Below are 15,537 nucleotides of genomic sequence, written 5' to 3'. Positions count from 1 at the left end.
CCTCTTCTTCTCTCAGCATAAGTCAGTCAGTACAGGGTCCATATTCTCCAAGAAGCTGCACTAACGGAGAATGTGGTTATCACCCTGTTCTGGAATCTCCACTGCATTCGATCTTCTTATCGTTCTGTTTTCCACCTTCTAAAACAAGATACGCATCTTTAGCCTACATCTCAACTATGGACAAGCACCCAGGCTCCAACACGATCAACCCTGCATCCTACCATGGGAATCCCGCCGCACGGAGGTCGGACCGAGGAGGTGGCGGTCCGTGTGTGCACAGCCTGGGCTCAGAGGCAGGCACCGCAGGCAGCCGTGGTGGGGTGTCCGGGGACAGCGGCTCTACTCCGCATCAAACCCACAAGCGGCGCCTGGAGGGGGTCCTCAATAAATACACCAACCTGCTACAGGGATGGCAGAACAGGTACAGGAGCCGAGTCAGGGGGTCTAGCTCTGGTCCAGGGCGTTATGCGCGGACGCACACTAACGCCGTGGAACAGAGCTAGTTTTATAGTGGTTCTTTAACTGAGTTTGGTGCCATTGTTGATCAGTTGTGTCTGCTGGAAAGTCATCTCATTTCACATATATATTTTTTAAAATCTCATTTAATCTCATCTATTCACAACAAGTTCGGTTCGATATTAAATATTAATCTTATCTATTTAATTTTCACCTATTTTCTCGTATCTTATTATCATATCTATTGATAACAGAAGTTACAAAAAAAAGTGGGCAGATCACATTCGCCGTAATAGATCAGCTGATTGATTATGATGTCATAACGCATAGGATTTTTCCATTGGAACGACTGAACCGGAAGGAGCGTCGCTTTGCGTTGCTGCACGAAAAGGCATTTTCTGTCCTGTTGCGGTGTTTATTAGAACACAGTAGTTGTTGGCAGCAACACAACTGATGACCATTAACATAATATATAAATACTGTTTTTAATGTTCTATTCTGCTCTATTATATTCTATAGTTTAGTGAATGATTTGTTAAGTGGTCGTACTGCCTCCCGGCAGTCCTTGAGCTCATAGAGATAAGGCATTGAGATAGGACGGTTAGTAAATAGTTTAATATGAAGACTCAGACAGGAACAGGGTTTTGCTGATATAGTGGAACAGTTGTTTTGGAATGATTACATGTTCAGAGCCAGATGGTCCCGGGCTGTGGGAGAGCTCCAGGGTGAAAGGTTGACAGTCTGTGATGGGGGACAACAACAGACTCTATTTCACTGCCCTTTGCATTTATATGACTGAACTTGGCTCATTCAGAGTGAATAGACCTTTTTACACTTGTCCAGTAGACCTGTCTACCAACACACAGGCCCTATTCCCTTCATAGTGCACTACTTTAGACCAGAGCCCTATTCCCTTCATAGTGCACTACTTTAGACCAGGACCCTATTCCCTATATAGTGCACTACTTTAGACTAGAGCCCTATTCCCTGTATAGTGCACTACTTTAGACTAGAGCCCTATTCCCTGTATAGTGCACTACTTTAGACCAGAGCCCTATTCCCTATATAGTGCACTACTTTAGACCAGAGCCCTATTCCCTATATAGTGCACTACTTTAGACTAGAGCCCTATTCCCTGTATAGTGCACTACTTTAGACTAGAGCCCTATTCCCTATATAGTGCACTACTTTAGACCAGAGCCCTATTCCCTATATAGTGCACTACTTTAGACCAGAGCCCTATTCCCTATATAGTGCACTACTTTAGACCAGAGCCCTATTCCCTACGTAGTGCACTACTTTAGACCAGAGCCCTATTCCCTTCATAGTGCACTACTTTAGACCAGAGCCCTATTCCCTTCATAGTGCACTACTTTAGACCAGGACCCTATTCCCTATATAGTGCACTACTTTAGACTAGAGCCCTATTCCCTGTATAGTGCACTACTTTAGACTAGAGCCCTATTCCCTGTATAGTGCACTACTTTAGACCAGAGCCCTATTCCCTATATAGTGCACTACTTTAGACCAGAGCCCTATTCCCTATATAGTGCACTACTTTAGACTAGAGCCCTATTCCCTGTATAGTGCACTACTTTAGACTAGAGCCCTATTCCCTATATAGTGCACTACTTTAGACCAGAGCCCTATTCCCTATATAGTGCACTACTTTAGACCAGAGCCCTATTCCCTATATAGTGCACTACTTTAGACCAGAGCCCTATTCCCTACGTAGTGCACTACTTTAGACCAGAGCCCTATTCCCTATATAGTGCACTACTTTAGACCAGAGCCCTATTCCCTATATAGTGCACTACTTTAGAACAGAGCCCTATTCCCTACGTAGTGCACTACATTAGACTAGAGCCCTATTCCCTTCATAGTGCACTACTTTAGACCAGAGCCCTATTCCCTATATAGTGCACTACTTTAGACCAGAGCCCTATTCCCTATATAGTGCACTACTTTAGACCAGAGCCCTATTCCCTACGTAGTGCACTACTTTAGACCAGAGCCCTATTCCCTATATAGTGCACTACTTTAGACCAGAGCCCTATTCCCTATATAGTGCACTACTTTAGACCAGAGCCCTATTCCCTACGTAGTGCACTACTTTAGACTAGAGCCCTATTCCCTTCATAGTGCACTACTTTAGACCAGAGCCCTATTCCCTATATAGTGCACTACTTTAGACCAGAGCCCTATTCCCTACATAGTGCACTACTTTAGACCAGAGCCCTATTCCCTATATAGTGCACTACTTTAGACCAGAGCCCTATTCCCTACGTAGTGCACTACTTTAGACCAGAGCCCTCTTCCCTATATAGTGCACTACTTTAGACCAGAGCCCTATTCCCTATATAGTGCACTACTTTAGACCAGAGCCCTCTTCCCTATATAGTGCACTCTTTAGACCAGAGCCCTATTCCCTATATAGTGCACTACTTTAGACCAGAGCCCTATTCCCTATATAGTGCACTACTTTAGACCAGAGCCCTATTCCCTGTATAGTGCACTACTTTAGACCAGAGCCCTATTCCCTACGTAGTGCACTACTTTAGACCAGAGCCCTATTCCCTACGTAGTGCACTACTTTAGATCAGAGCCCTATTCCCTACATAGTGCACTACTTTAGACCAGAGCCCTATTCCCTACATAGTGCACTACTTTAGACCAGAGCCCTATTCCCTGCATAGTGCACTACTTTAGACCAGAGCCCTATGGCCCTGACTACATTATGTAGTTAATGGAGTTCCATTTGGGACAGAGACACACTGTTGCTTTGGATTAGGTGTGGTGGGTGGATGGTGGGGTCTGAATGAAAATCAATGACTCATCCCTAACAGGAAAGCCCCTCTCCCATCTCTGGCACGCTGCTAGTGTGTGTGTGTGTGTGTTGCGTGTGTATGTGTGTGTGTGTGTGTGTGTGTGTGTGTGTGTGTGTGTGTGTGTGTGTGTGTGTGTGTGTGTGTGTGTGTGTGTGTGTGTGTGTGTGTGTGTGTGTGTGTGTGTGTGTGTGTGTGTGTGTGTGTGTGTGTGTGTGTGTGTGTGTGTGTGTGTGTGTGTGTGTGTGTGTGTGTTTCACTGTGTGTTTAGATCGATAGGGAGAGCAGCCAGTCGTGTAATGAGCTCTGATCACAGTGTTCTGTTGGTCACTGACTGATTCACTCTGTCTGTCTGTCTGTCTGTCTGTCTCTCTCTCTCTCTCTGCTCTCTCTCTCTCTCTCTGCTCTCTCTCTCTCCGCTCTCTCATTCTCTCTGTCTCTCTCTCCATCTCTTGGCATGTGTTTGCATGTGTTTTGTTAGTGTGACAAATATGTAATATGGGGAGAATTCCAGGACATTCTGCACTTCTGACAACCACATGGCTGTTGCAATACTGTTACACTTTTAACACAATGAACCTTCTAGTCTAGGTCATAGCCACCAACCGGTACAAATAGTCAGACTGCTTTTTAACACAATGCCAGAGAAATACCTGAGTACCTGGCTGCATGAGTTTTAAAATTACATCAGCTGTTTGACTTTCCAGGTTTGCTTCCTGCTTCCTGCTTCCTGCTTCCTGCTGTTCTCTATTCAAACTGCTCTTTGAACTTGTAATGATGTCTGTTCCTATGTGACTGTTTGGCTCACTTTCTCTCCGTTCTCAACTGAACCTAAAGAAGTCAAATGTGATACTGATTGCATGTGATTGACACTGAGAACAACTCTGACACATCCTCCTGTCTCAATATTGCACACTGTTTTCATGTGTCCATTGTATTTGTCTTCGGGGGCCAGGCAGTCGGGCGGGCAGGCGGGCAGGCAGGCGGGCAGGCGGCCAGGCAGGCGGGCAGGCGGGCAGGCAGGCGGGCGGGCAGGCGGGCAGGCAGGCGGGCGGGCGGGCGGTCAGGTCACAGTAGATACATGATGATACATTAACATGGTTATAACCCCAACGTCACAGTAGATACATGATGATACATTAACATGGTTATAACCCCAACGTCACAGTAGATACATGATGATACATTAACATGGTTATAACCCCAACGTCACAGTAGATACTTCTCCATGATGATCCATTAACATGGTTATAACCCTAACGTCACAGTAGATACATGATGATACATTAACATGGTTATAACCCCAACGTCACAGTAGATACATGATGATACATTAACATGGTTATAATCCCAACGTCACAGTAGATACATGATGATACATTAACATGGTTATAACCATAACGTCACAGTAGATACATGATGATACATTAACATGGTTATAACCCCAACGTCACAGTAGATACATGATGATACATTAACATGGTTATAACCATAACGTCACAGTAGATACATGATGATACATTAATATGGTTATAACCCCAACGTCACAGTAGATACATGATGATACATTAACATGGTTATAACCATAACGTCACAGTAGATACTTCTCCATGATGATACATTAACATGGTTATAACCCCAACGTCACAGTAGATACATGATGATACATTAGCATGGTTATAACCATAACGTCACAGTAGATACATGATGATACATTAACATGGTTATAACCATAACGTCACAGTAGATACATGATGATACATTAACATGGTTATAACCCCAACGTCACAGTAGATACATGATGATACATTAACATGGTTATAACCATAACGTCACAGTAGATACATGATGATACATTAACATGGTTATAACCCCAACGTCACAGTAGATACATGATGATACATTAACATGGTTATAACCCCAACGTCACAGTAGATACATGATGATACATTAACATGGTTATAACCATAACGTCACAGTAGATACATGATGATACATTAACATGGTTATAACCCCAACGTCACAGTAGATACATGATGATACATTAACATGGTTAAAACCCCAACGTCACAGTAGATACATGATGATACATTAACATGGTTATAACCATAACGTCACAGTAGATACATGATGATACATTAACATGGTTATAACCATAACGTAACAGTAGATACATGATGATACATTAACATGGTTATAACCCTAACGTCACAGTAGATCCATGATGATACATTAACATGGTTATAACCCCAACGTCACAGTAGATACATGATGATACATTAACATGGTTAAAACCCCAACGTCACAGTAGATACATGATGATACATTAACATGGTTATAACCATAACATCACAGTAGATACATGATGATACATTAACATGGTTATAGCCCTAACGTCACAGTAGATACATGATGATACATTAACATGGTTAAAACCCCAACGTCACAATAGATACATGATGATACATTAACATGGTTATAACCCCAACGTCACAGTAGATACATGATGATACATTAACATGGTTATAACCCCAACGTCACAGTAGATACATGATGATACATTAACATGGTTATAACCATAACATCACAGTAGATACATGATGATACATTAACATGGTTATAACCCCAACGTCACAGTAGATACATGATGATACATTAACATGGTTATAACCCCAACGTCACAGTAGATACATGATGATACATTAACATGGTTATAACCCCAACGTCACAGTAGATACATGATGATACATTAACATGGTTATAACCCCAACGTCACAGTAGATACATGATGATACATTAACATGGTTATAACCCCAACGTCACAGTAGATACATGATGATACATTAACATGGTTATAACCCCAACGTCACAGTAGATACATGATGATACATTAACATGGTTATAACCATAACGTCACAGTAGATACATGATGATACATTTACATGGTTATAACCCTAACGTCACAGTAGATACATGATGATACATTAACATGGTTATAACCCCAACGTCACAGTAGATACATGATGATACATTAACATGGTTATAACCCTAACGTCACAGTAGATACTTCTCCGTGATGATACATTAACATGGTTATAACCCCAACGTCACAGTAGATACATGATGATACATTAACATGGTTATAACCCCAACGTCACAGTAGATACTTCTCCATGATGATACATTAACATGGTTATAACCATAACGTCACAGTAGATACTTCTACATGATGATACATTAACATGGTTATAACCCTAACGTCACAGTAGAATCTTCTCCATGATGATACATTAACATGGTTATAACCCCAACGTCACAGTAGATACTTCTCCATGATGATACATTAACATGGTTATAACCATAACGTCACAGTAGATACTTCTACATGATGATACATTAACATGGTTATAACCCCAACGTCACAGTAGATACATGATGATACATTAACATGGTTATAACCCCAACGTCACAGTAGAATCTTCTCCATGATGATACATTAACATGGTTATAACCCCAACGTCACAGTAGAATCTTCTCCATGATGTCGTGTCTTTGACTATGCCAGATTGATTGCTATGACATGCTATTCTATAAAATAATTTCTCCGGTATCAATATTATATTCAGTCTCATCTGAAGGTTGTAAGTCCTTGATTGTCTGCAAGAATCCTGGCTAACAAGTTGAATCAGCAATACAAAATTGGGTTTAATTATTTATTTACTAAATACCTAACTAATCACACAGAATCACACATATACAATTAAATCATAACATGATCACAAATTACGTCATACAGAAAACGTCCCTAGCGGGCGGAATAGATATGACAGTTTGTTACACAAAGAAAAGGGGCTGAGTCTTAGTGAAAGAGCGGGAGACGGGAACATAGGCGAGCTGTGCTCTCGTAAATCTTATCTTATGCATTCTAAATTACCGCCCATTTTGAGAAGGAAAATGCAATACATATTTACTCTGAGCTGCGCTTCAGTAGGTTGGTGGTAGATGGAAGGCTGTATCGACAACCCGAGTCCTCTGTCCATTGGAGAACGTCTCTGGTAGTCACGGGATACGTTGTAGTAACGTTGTGGGTAGTAGACGGGATACCCGGACTGTCCTTCCTAACCTGCGTTTGTAGCAGCTGTTGCCAACTCAACGGCTAGGAGATATCACTTCTGTAGTGAACACGAGTTCAAAGTTCATACCATTCACAATCAAAGTCCATGCTGATGTTGGCTTCATCTAAAGTGATTATCTGAACCATTCTGACACTGGATCGTCATCCTAGCATACCCGGAACAGGAAGTTACATTTTTGTCACTGCCTTTATATAGTGGAGGTAGAGGGGTGTGTCTGAAAAGTTTCTAACCCACACCTCTTCACAGGGGCGGGCCACTGTGAGCAGAGGAAAACTTATGAAAGCACAGATCTCTCATTTGGAAGCTAAAATTACATTTCATCTCTTCACAAATAATCTCATATTCAAACATTTGAATTAAACAACAATTCCATGTGAATCCGATACCTCTGACGTTTAGACTTTTCACAGTAGCGTTTATGTCATTCTATCATTGATGAGAATGTGTCAGAGGGCAACCGAACTGACATAATATACCTTAAGTACCACCGCATATGTACAGTTGGTTGGATTACCAGAATATAGTTCATTTCCCCCAACTTCTGATGTTACACAGAATCTCTATGTTAACCCATGGGTTTCCTTATGTCACATCAGTTATAGTGGGGAGAGAGAAAAAGGGGGAAAGAGGTATTTATGACTGTCGTAAACCTACCCCCAACCCAACGTCATGACAATGATGATACCTTAACATGGTTATAACCATAACGTCACAGTAGAATCTTCTCCATGATGATACATTAACATGGTTATAACCCCAACGTCACAGTAGATACGTCTCCATGATGATACATTAACATGGTTATAACCCCAACGTCACAGTAGATACGTCTCCATGGTGATACTGCTGTGGGTGGATATTTCAGAACACAGGGAAGGATAGAACCACACAGTCAGTCATGACTATATTGCCATAAGAAGAATATTAAAAAGAGAGAGAGGGAGAGAGGTGGGGAGAGAGATAGAGAGATAGAAGGGGCTAGGAGTGGGGCTATAGGGAGAGAGAGAGAGAGAGAGGGGGCTAGGGCTGGGGATATATAGGGAGAGAGAGAGAGAGGGGGCTAGGGCTGGGGATATAGGGAGAGAGAGAGTGTGAGAGAGAGAGAGAAAGAGAGAGAGAGAGAGAGAGAGAGAGAGAGAGAGAGAGAGCTAGGGGTGGGGATAGATAGATAGGGAGAGAGAGAGAGAGAGGGGGCTAGGGGTGGGGATATATAGGGAGAGAGAGAGTGTGAGAGAGAGAGAGAGAGCTAGGGGTGGGGATAGATAGATAGGGAGAGAGAGAGAGAGAGACACACCCCACAGAGCCCCAGGACAACAGCACAATTAGACCCAACCAAATCATGAGAAAACAAAAAGATAATTACTTGACACATTGGAAAGAATTAACAAAAAAACAGAGCAAACTAGAATGCTATTTGGCCCTAAACAGAGAGTACACAGTGGCAGAATACCTGACCACTGTGACTGACCCAAACTTAAGGAAAGCTTTGACTATGTACAGACTCAGTGAGCATAGCCTTGCTATTGAGAAAGGCCGCCGTAGGCAGACATGGCTCTCAAGAGAAGACAGGCTATGTGCACACTGCCCACAAAATGAGGTGGAAACTGAGCTGCACTTCCTAACCTCCTGCCCAATGTATGACCATATTAGAGAGACATATTTCCCTCAGATTACACAGATCCACAAAGAATTCGAAAACAAATCCAATTTTGATAAACTCCCATATCTACTGGGTGAAATTCCACAGTGTGCCATCACAGCAGCAAGATTTGTGACCTGTTGCCACAAGAAAAGGGCAACCAGTGAAGAACAAACACCACTGTAAATACAACCCATATTTATGTTTATTTATTTTAACTTGTGTGCTTTAACCATTTGTACATTGTTACAACACTGCATATATATAATATGACATTTGTAATGTCTTTATTGTTTTGAAACTTCTGTATGTGTAATGTTTACTGTTCATTTTTATTGTTTATTTGACTTTTGTATATTACCTACCTCACTTGCTTTGGCAATGTTAACACATGTTTCCCATGCCAATAAAGCCCCTTGAATTGAATTGAATTGAATTGAGAGAGAGGGGGCTAGGGGTGGGGATATATAGATAGGGAGAGAGACAGAGAGAGAGGGGGCTAGGGGTGGGGATATATAGGGAGAGAGAGAGTGCGAGAGAGAGATACCCGCTAATTTTCGAAATCCAGAAAAGAGCTGTTAAGTTCTACAACCACCTAAAAGGAAGCGATTCCCAAACCTTCCATAACAAAGCCATCACCTACAGAGAGATGAACCTGGAGAAGAGTCCCCTAAGCAACACAATGAGACCCAACCAAATCATGAGAAAACAAAAAGATAATTACTTGACACATTGGAAAGAATTAACAAAAAAACAGAGCAAACTAGAATGCTATTTGTCCCTAAACAGAGAGTACACAGTGGCAGAATACCTGACCACTGTGACTGACCCGAACTTAAGGGAAGCTATGACTATGTACAGACTCAGTGAGCATAGCCTTGCTATTGAGAAAGGCCGCCGTAGGCAGACCTGGCTCTCAAGAGAAGACAGGCTATGTGCACACTGCCCACAAAATGAGGTGGAAACTGAGCTGCACTTCCTAACCTCCTGCCAAATGTAGGACCATATTAGAGACACACATTTCCCTCAGATTACAAAGATCCACAAAGAATTCGAAAAACAAACCCGATTTTGATAAACTCCCATATCTACTGGGTGAAATACCACCGTGTGCCTCTGTCGTGGCTGAATCAGATGTAGCTAGGTAACATAGATAGATAAGATGTTATTTTCATCATATGCTTGTGAGATACTGTGGGCAGTTGCATTTTCCCTTCTGAGCTAGGGCTTAGTCATTTGGGGCCCAGAGAGGGGTGTATCTTGGCTATAAATGAAACTAAGAATTGTTCTGTAAGCACTCTCAGAGAATTCATTTATAGACACTGAATTGATCTGAGAGTCAAAGAGGGGCTTTGGTGAAGATTATATATTGTTAAAGATGGATTTTATAATATAACTCTGACTTGTGTGTGTGTGGTTGGCTCTCTCATCATTGAGTAATACAGGAAATTACCACGACACCTCACAGCAGCAAGATGTATGACCTGTTGCCACAAGAAAAGGTTAACTAGTTGAAGAACAAACAGCATTGTAAATACAACCAATGTTTTGCTCATTTATTTTCCATTTTGTACTTTAACCATTTGTACATCGTTACAACACTGTATATATACATAATATGACATTTGTAATGTCTTCATTCTTTTAGAACTTCTGTGAGTGTAATGTTTACTGTTCATTTGTATTGTTTATTTCACTTACTTTGGCAATGTTAACATATGTTTCCCATGCCAATAAAGCCCCTTGAATTGAGAGAGAGAGGGGGGGGGGGGGGTATGGGTGGGGATAGATAGAGACAGAGACACAAAGAGACAGAGAGACAGAGACAGAGACAGAGAGAGACAGAGAGACAGAGAGAGACAGAGAGAGAGAGAGACAGACAGAGAGAGAGACAGAGAGAGAGAGAGACGGAGAGAGAGAGAGAGACAGAGAGAGAGACAGAGACAGAGAGAGAGAGAGAGAGACAGAGACAGCGAGAGAGAGAGAGAGAGAGAGTGTGAGAGCGTGAGAGAGAGAGAGAGACATAAAAAGACATGGCTACCCAAAGAGGAGCGTGTATGTGGTCACTGCACGACAGGGGAGGTAGAAACAGAGATGCACTTTCTCCTTTACTGTGATAAATATTCCTCAGCAAGAGATTCATTATTCACAGAAATGACTCCATTTATTCCAAATTTTAACTTATTAAACCCAGAGGAAAAACTAAAAATACTCATGGGCGAAGGAGCAATATTGTTCGTAACATTTACCTCCTAGTTTCATCAACAACACTGTTCCATCCAAGTCTGGAGTTTAGGAAGGGACGGAGTGCACTCTTCTAAAAATATATATATATTCTCTCTATAATCAGCCAAATATGTATTTGCCTGCCATAGCCTGAGAGACACTGAATAATAACATCTGCATAGTAAGCAGTAACTTACTTATTATTACTATTATTGTTATTACCGTTATTGTTATTACTATTATTATTGTTGTTTATCATTCCAAATAGTAGTGGTATGGGTGGTAATGGTAATGATAGCAGTTTAATGATGGTGGTGGTGGTAGTAGTGGTAATGATGATAGTAGTTGTAGATGTAATGGTGAAGATGACCGTTATTTAGTTATAAGTTAGTTATAGTTTCATTTTTTTGGGGGGGTGATTTTATTTATTACATTACATTCGACTATTGACTGTTACCATTTTTATATTTAATTTTATATTATTATTTACTGCCATTCTATATTATTATTTGTCATTGTTAGTATGTTAGTATGTTCCTGTGTCTACCAGGCTGATCCTAACCAGAGGTCTCTCTGTGGGTATACCATGTTAGTATGTTCCTGTGTCTACCAGGCTGATCCTAACCAGAGGTCTCTCTGTGGGTATACCATGTTAGTATGTTCCTGTGTCTACCAGGCTGATCCTAACCAGAGGTCTCTCTGTGGGTATACCATGTTAGTATGTTCCTGTGTCTACCAGGCTGATCCTAACCAGAGGTCTCTCTGTGGGTATACCATGTTAGTATGTTCCTGTGTCTACCAGGCTGATCCTAACCAGAGGTCTCTCTGTGGGTATACCATGTTAGTATGTTCCTGTGTCTACCAGGCTGATCCTAACCAGAGGTCTCTCTGTGGGTATACCATGTTAGTATGTTCCTGTGTCTACCAGGCTGATACTAACCAGAGGTCTCTCTGTGTTGTCTCTTCACTGCCAGTGAGGTCCTGGGGTCAGAGATGACAGGATATCAGTAATGTAGATGAGGGTCCCGTGTGACTCAGTTGGTAGAGTGTGGCGCGTGCAACACCTTGGTTATGGGTTCGATTCCCACGAGGGACCAGTACAAAAAATACAAATGTATTCACTCACAACTGAAAGTTTCTTTGGGTAAAAGCGTAGATAATAACTACCAGATATGTGTGGTGTCTGTTCAGTGAGTCAGTAATGTAGATAATATCTGACCAGATATATGGTATGTTTCAGTATGTCAGTAATGTTGATACTATCTGACCAGATATATGGTATGTTTCAGTATGTCAGTAATGTTGATACTATCTGACCAGATATATGGTATGTTTCAGTATGTCAGTAATGTTGATACTATCTGACCAGATATATGGTATGTTTCAGTAATGTTGATACTATCTGACCAGATATATGGTATGTTTCAGTAATGTTGATACTATCTGACCAGATATATGGTATGTTTCAGTAATGTTGATACTATCTGACCAGATATATGGTATGTTTCAGTAATGTTGATACTATCTGACCAGATATATGGTGATGTTTCAGTAATGTTGATACTATCTGACCAGATATATGGTATGTTTCAGTAATGTTGATACTATCTGACCAGATATATGGTATGTTTCAGTAATGTTGATACTATCTGACCAGATATATGGTATGTTTCAGTAATGTTGATACTATCTGACCAGATATATGGTATGTTTCAGTAATGTTGATACTATCTGACCAGATATATGGTATGTTTCAGTAATGTTGATACTATCTGACCAGATATATGGTATGTTTCAGTAATGTTGATACTATCTGACCAGATATATGGTATGTTTCAGTAATGTTGATACTATCTGACCAGATATATGGTATGTTTCAGTAATGTTGATACTATCTGACCAGATATATGGTATGTTTCAGTAATGTTGATACTATCTGACCAGATATATGGTATGTTTCAGTAATGTTGATACTATCTGACCAGATATATGGTATGTTTCAGTAATGTAGATACTTTCTGACCAGATATCTGGTATGTTTCAGTAATGTTGATACTATCTGACCAGATATCTGGTATGTTTCAGTAATGTTGATACTATCTGACCAGATATATGGTATGTTTCAGTAATGTTGATACTATCTGACCAGATATATGGTATGTTTCAGTAATGTTGATACTATCTGACCAGATATATGGTATGTTTCAGTAATGTTGATACTATCTGACCAGATATATGGTATGTTTCAGTAATGTTGATACTATCTGACCAGATATATGGTATGTTTCAGTAATGTTGATACTATCTGACCAGATATATGGTATGTTTCAGTAATGTTGATACTATCTGACCAGATATATGGTATGTTTCAGTAATGTTGATACTATCTGACCAGATATATGGTATGTTTCAGTAATGTTGATACTATCTGACCAGATATATGGTATGTTTCAGTAATGTTGATACTATCTGACCAGATATATGGTATGTTTCAGTAATGTTGATACTATCTGACCAGATATATGGTATGTTTCAGTAATGTTGATACTATCTGACCAGATATCTGGTATGTTTCAGTAATGTTGATACTATCTGACCAGATATATGGTATGTTTCAGTAATGTTGATACTATCTGACCAGATATATGGTATGTTTCAGTAATGTTGATACTATCTGACCAGATATATGGTATGTTTCAGTAATGTTGATACTATCTGACCAGATATATGGTATGTTTCAGTAATGTTGATACTATCTGACCAGATATATGGTATGTTTCAGTAATGTTGATACTATCTGACCAGATATATGGTATGTTTCAGTAATGTAGATACTTTCTGACCAGATATCTGGTATGTTTCAGTAATGTTGATACTATCTGACCAGATATCTGGTATGTTTCAGTAATGTTGATACTATCTGACCAGATATCTGGTATGTTTCAGTAATGTTGATACTATCTGACCAGATATATGGTATGTTTCAGTAATGTTGATACTATCTGACCAGATATATGGTATGTTTCAGTAATGTTGATACTATCTGACCAGATATATGGTATGTTTCAGTAATGTTGATACTATCTGACCAGATATATGGTATGTTTCAGTAATGTTGATACTATCTGACCAGATATATGGTATGTTTCAGTAATGTTGATACTATCTGACCAGATATATGGTATGTTTCAGTAATGTTGATACTATCTGACCAGATATATGGTATGTTTCAGTAATGTTGATACTATCTGACCAGATATATGGTATGTTTCAGTAATGTTGATACTATCTGACCAGATATATGGTATGTTTCAGTAATGTAGATACTTTCTGACCAGATATCTGGTATGTTTCAGTAATGTTGATACTATCTGACCAGATATCTGGTATGTTTCAGTAATGTTGATACTATCTGACCAGATATATGGTATGTTTCAGTAATGTTGATACTATCTGACCAGATATATGGTATGTTTCAGTAATGTTGATACTATCTGACCAGATATATGGTATGTTTCAGTAATGTTGATACTATCTGACCAGATATATGGTATGTTTCAGTAATGTTGATACTATCTGACCAGATATATGGTATGTTTCAGTAATGTTGATACTATCTGACCAGATATATGGTATGTTTCAGTAATGTTGATACTATCTGACCAGATATATGGTATGTTTCAGTAATGTAGATACTTTCTGACCAGATATCTGGTATGTTTCAGTAATGTTGATACTATCTGACCAGATATCTGGTATGTTTCAGTAATGTTGATACTATCTGACCAGATATATGGTATGTTTCAGTAATGTTGATACTATCTGACCAGATATATGGTATGTTTCAGTAATGTTGATACTATCTGACCAGATATATGGTATGTTTCAGTAATGTAGATACTTTCTGACCAGATATCTGGTATGTTTCAGTAATGTTGATACTATCTGACCAGATATCTGGTATGTTTCAGTAATGTTGATACTATCTGACCAGATATATGGTATGTTTCAGTAATGTTGATACTATCTGACCAGATATATGGTATGTTTCAGTAATGTTGATACTATCTGACCAGATATATGGTATGTTTCAGTAATGTAGATACTTTCTGACCAGATATCTGGTATGTTTCAGTAATGTTGATACTATCTGACCAGATATCTGGTATGTTTCAGTATGTCAGTAATGTTGATACTATCTGACCAGATATCTGGTATGTTTCAGTCTGTCAGTAATGTTGATACTATCTGACCG

General features: G+C 39.9%; 1 protein-coding gene across 4 annotated transcripts in view; it reads left to right on the top strand.

Annotated features, from left to right (window-relative positions):
• The first annotated feature begins 35 nt into the window (after window positions 1–35).
• The window catches only part of LOC139572869 (oxysterol-binding protein-related protein 10-like), a 144,924-nt gene continuing 129,422 nt past the window's right edge, over window positions 36–15,537 (top strand). For all 4 annotated transcript variants that reach the window (XM_071395694.1, XM_071395691.1, XM_071395692.1 and 1 more), the window contains exon 1: window positions 36–421. In XM_071395694.1, the coding sequence (XP_071251795.1) occupies window positions 177–421 (245 nt within the window). In that variant the 5' untranslated portion in view covers window positions 36–176. The remainder of the gene's footprint in view (window positions 422–15,537) is intronic.

Source organism: Salvelinus alpinus, chromosome 4 (assembly GCF_045679555.1).
Source record: "Salvelinus alpinus chromosome 4, SLU_Salpinus.1, whole genome shotgun sequence".
Classification (NCBI taxonomy): domain Eukaryota; kingdom Metazoa; phylum Chordata; class Actinopteri; order Salmoniformes; family Salmonidae; genus Salvelinus; species Salvelinus alpinus.
The sequence above is the reverse complement of the archived record's forward strand: the minus strand, read 5'-3'. Positions and strand labels throughout refer to the sequence as shown.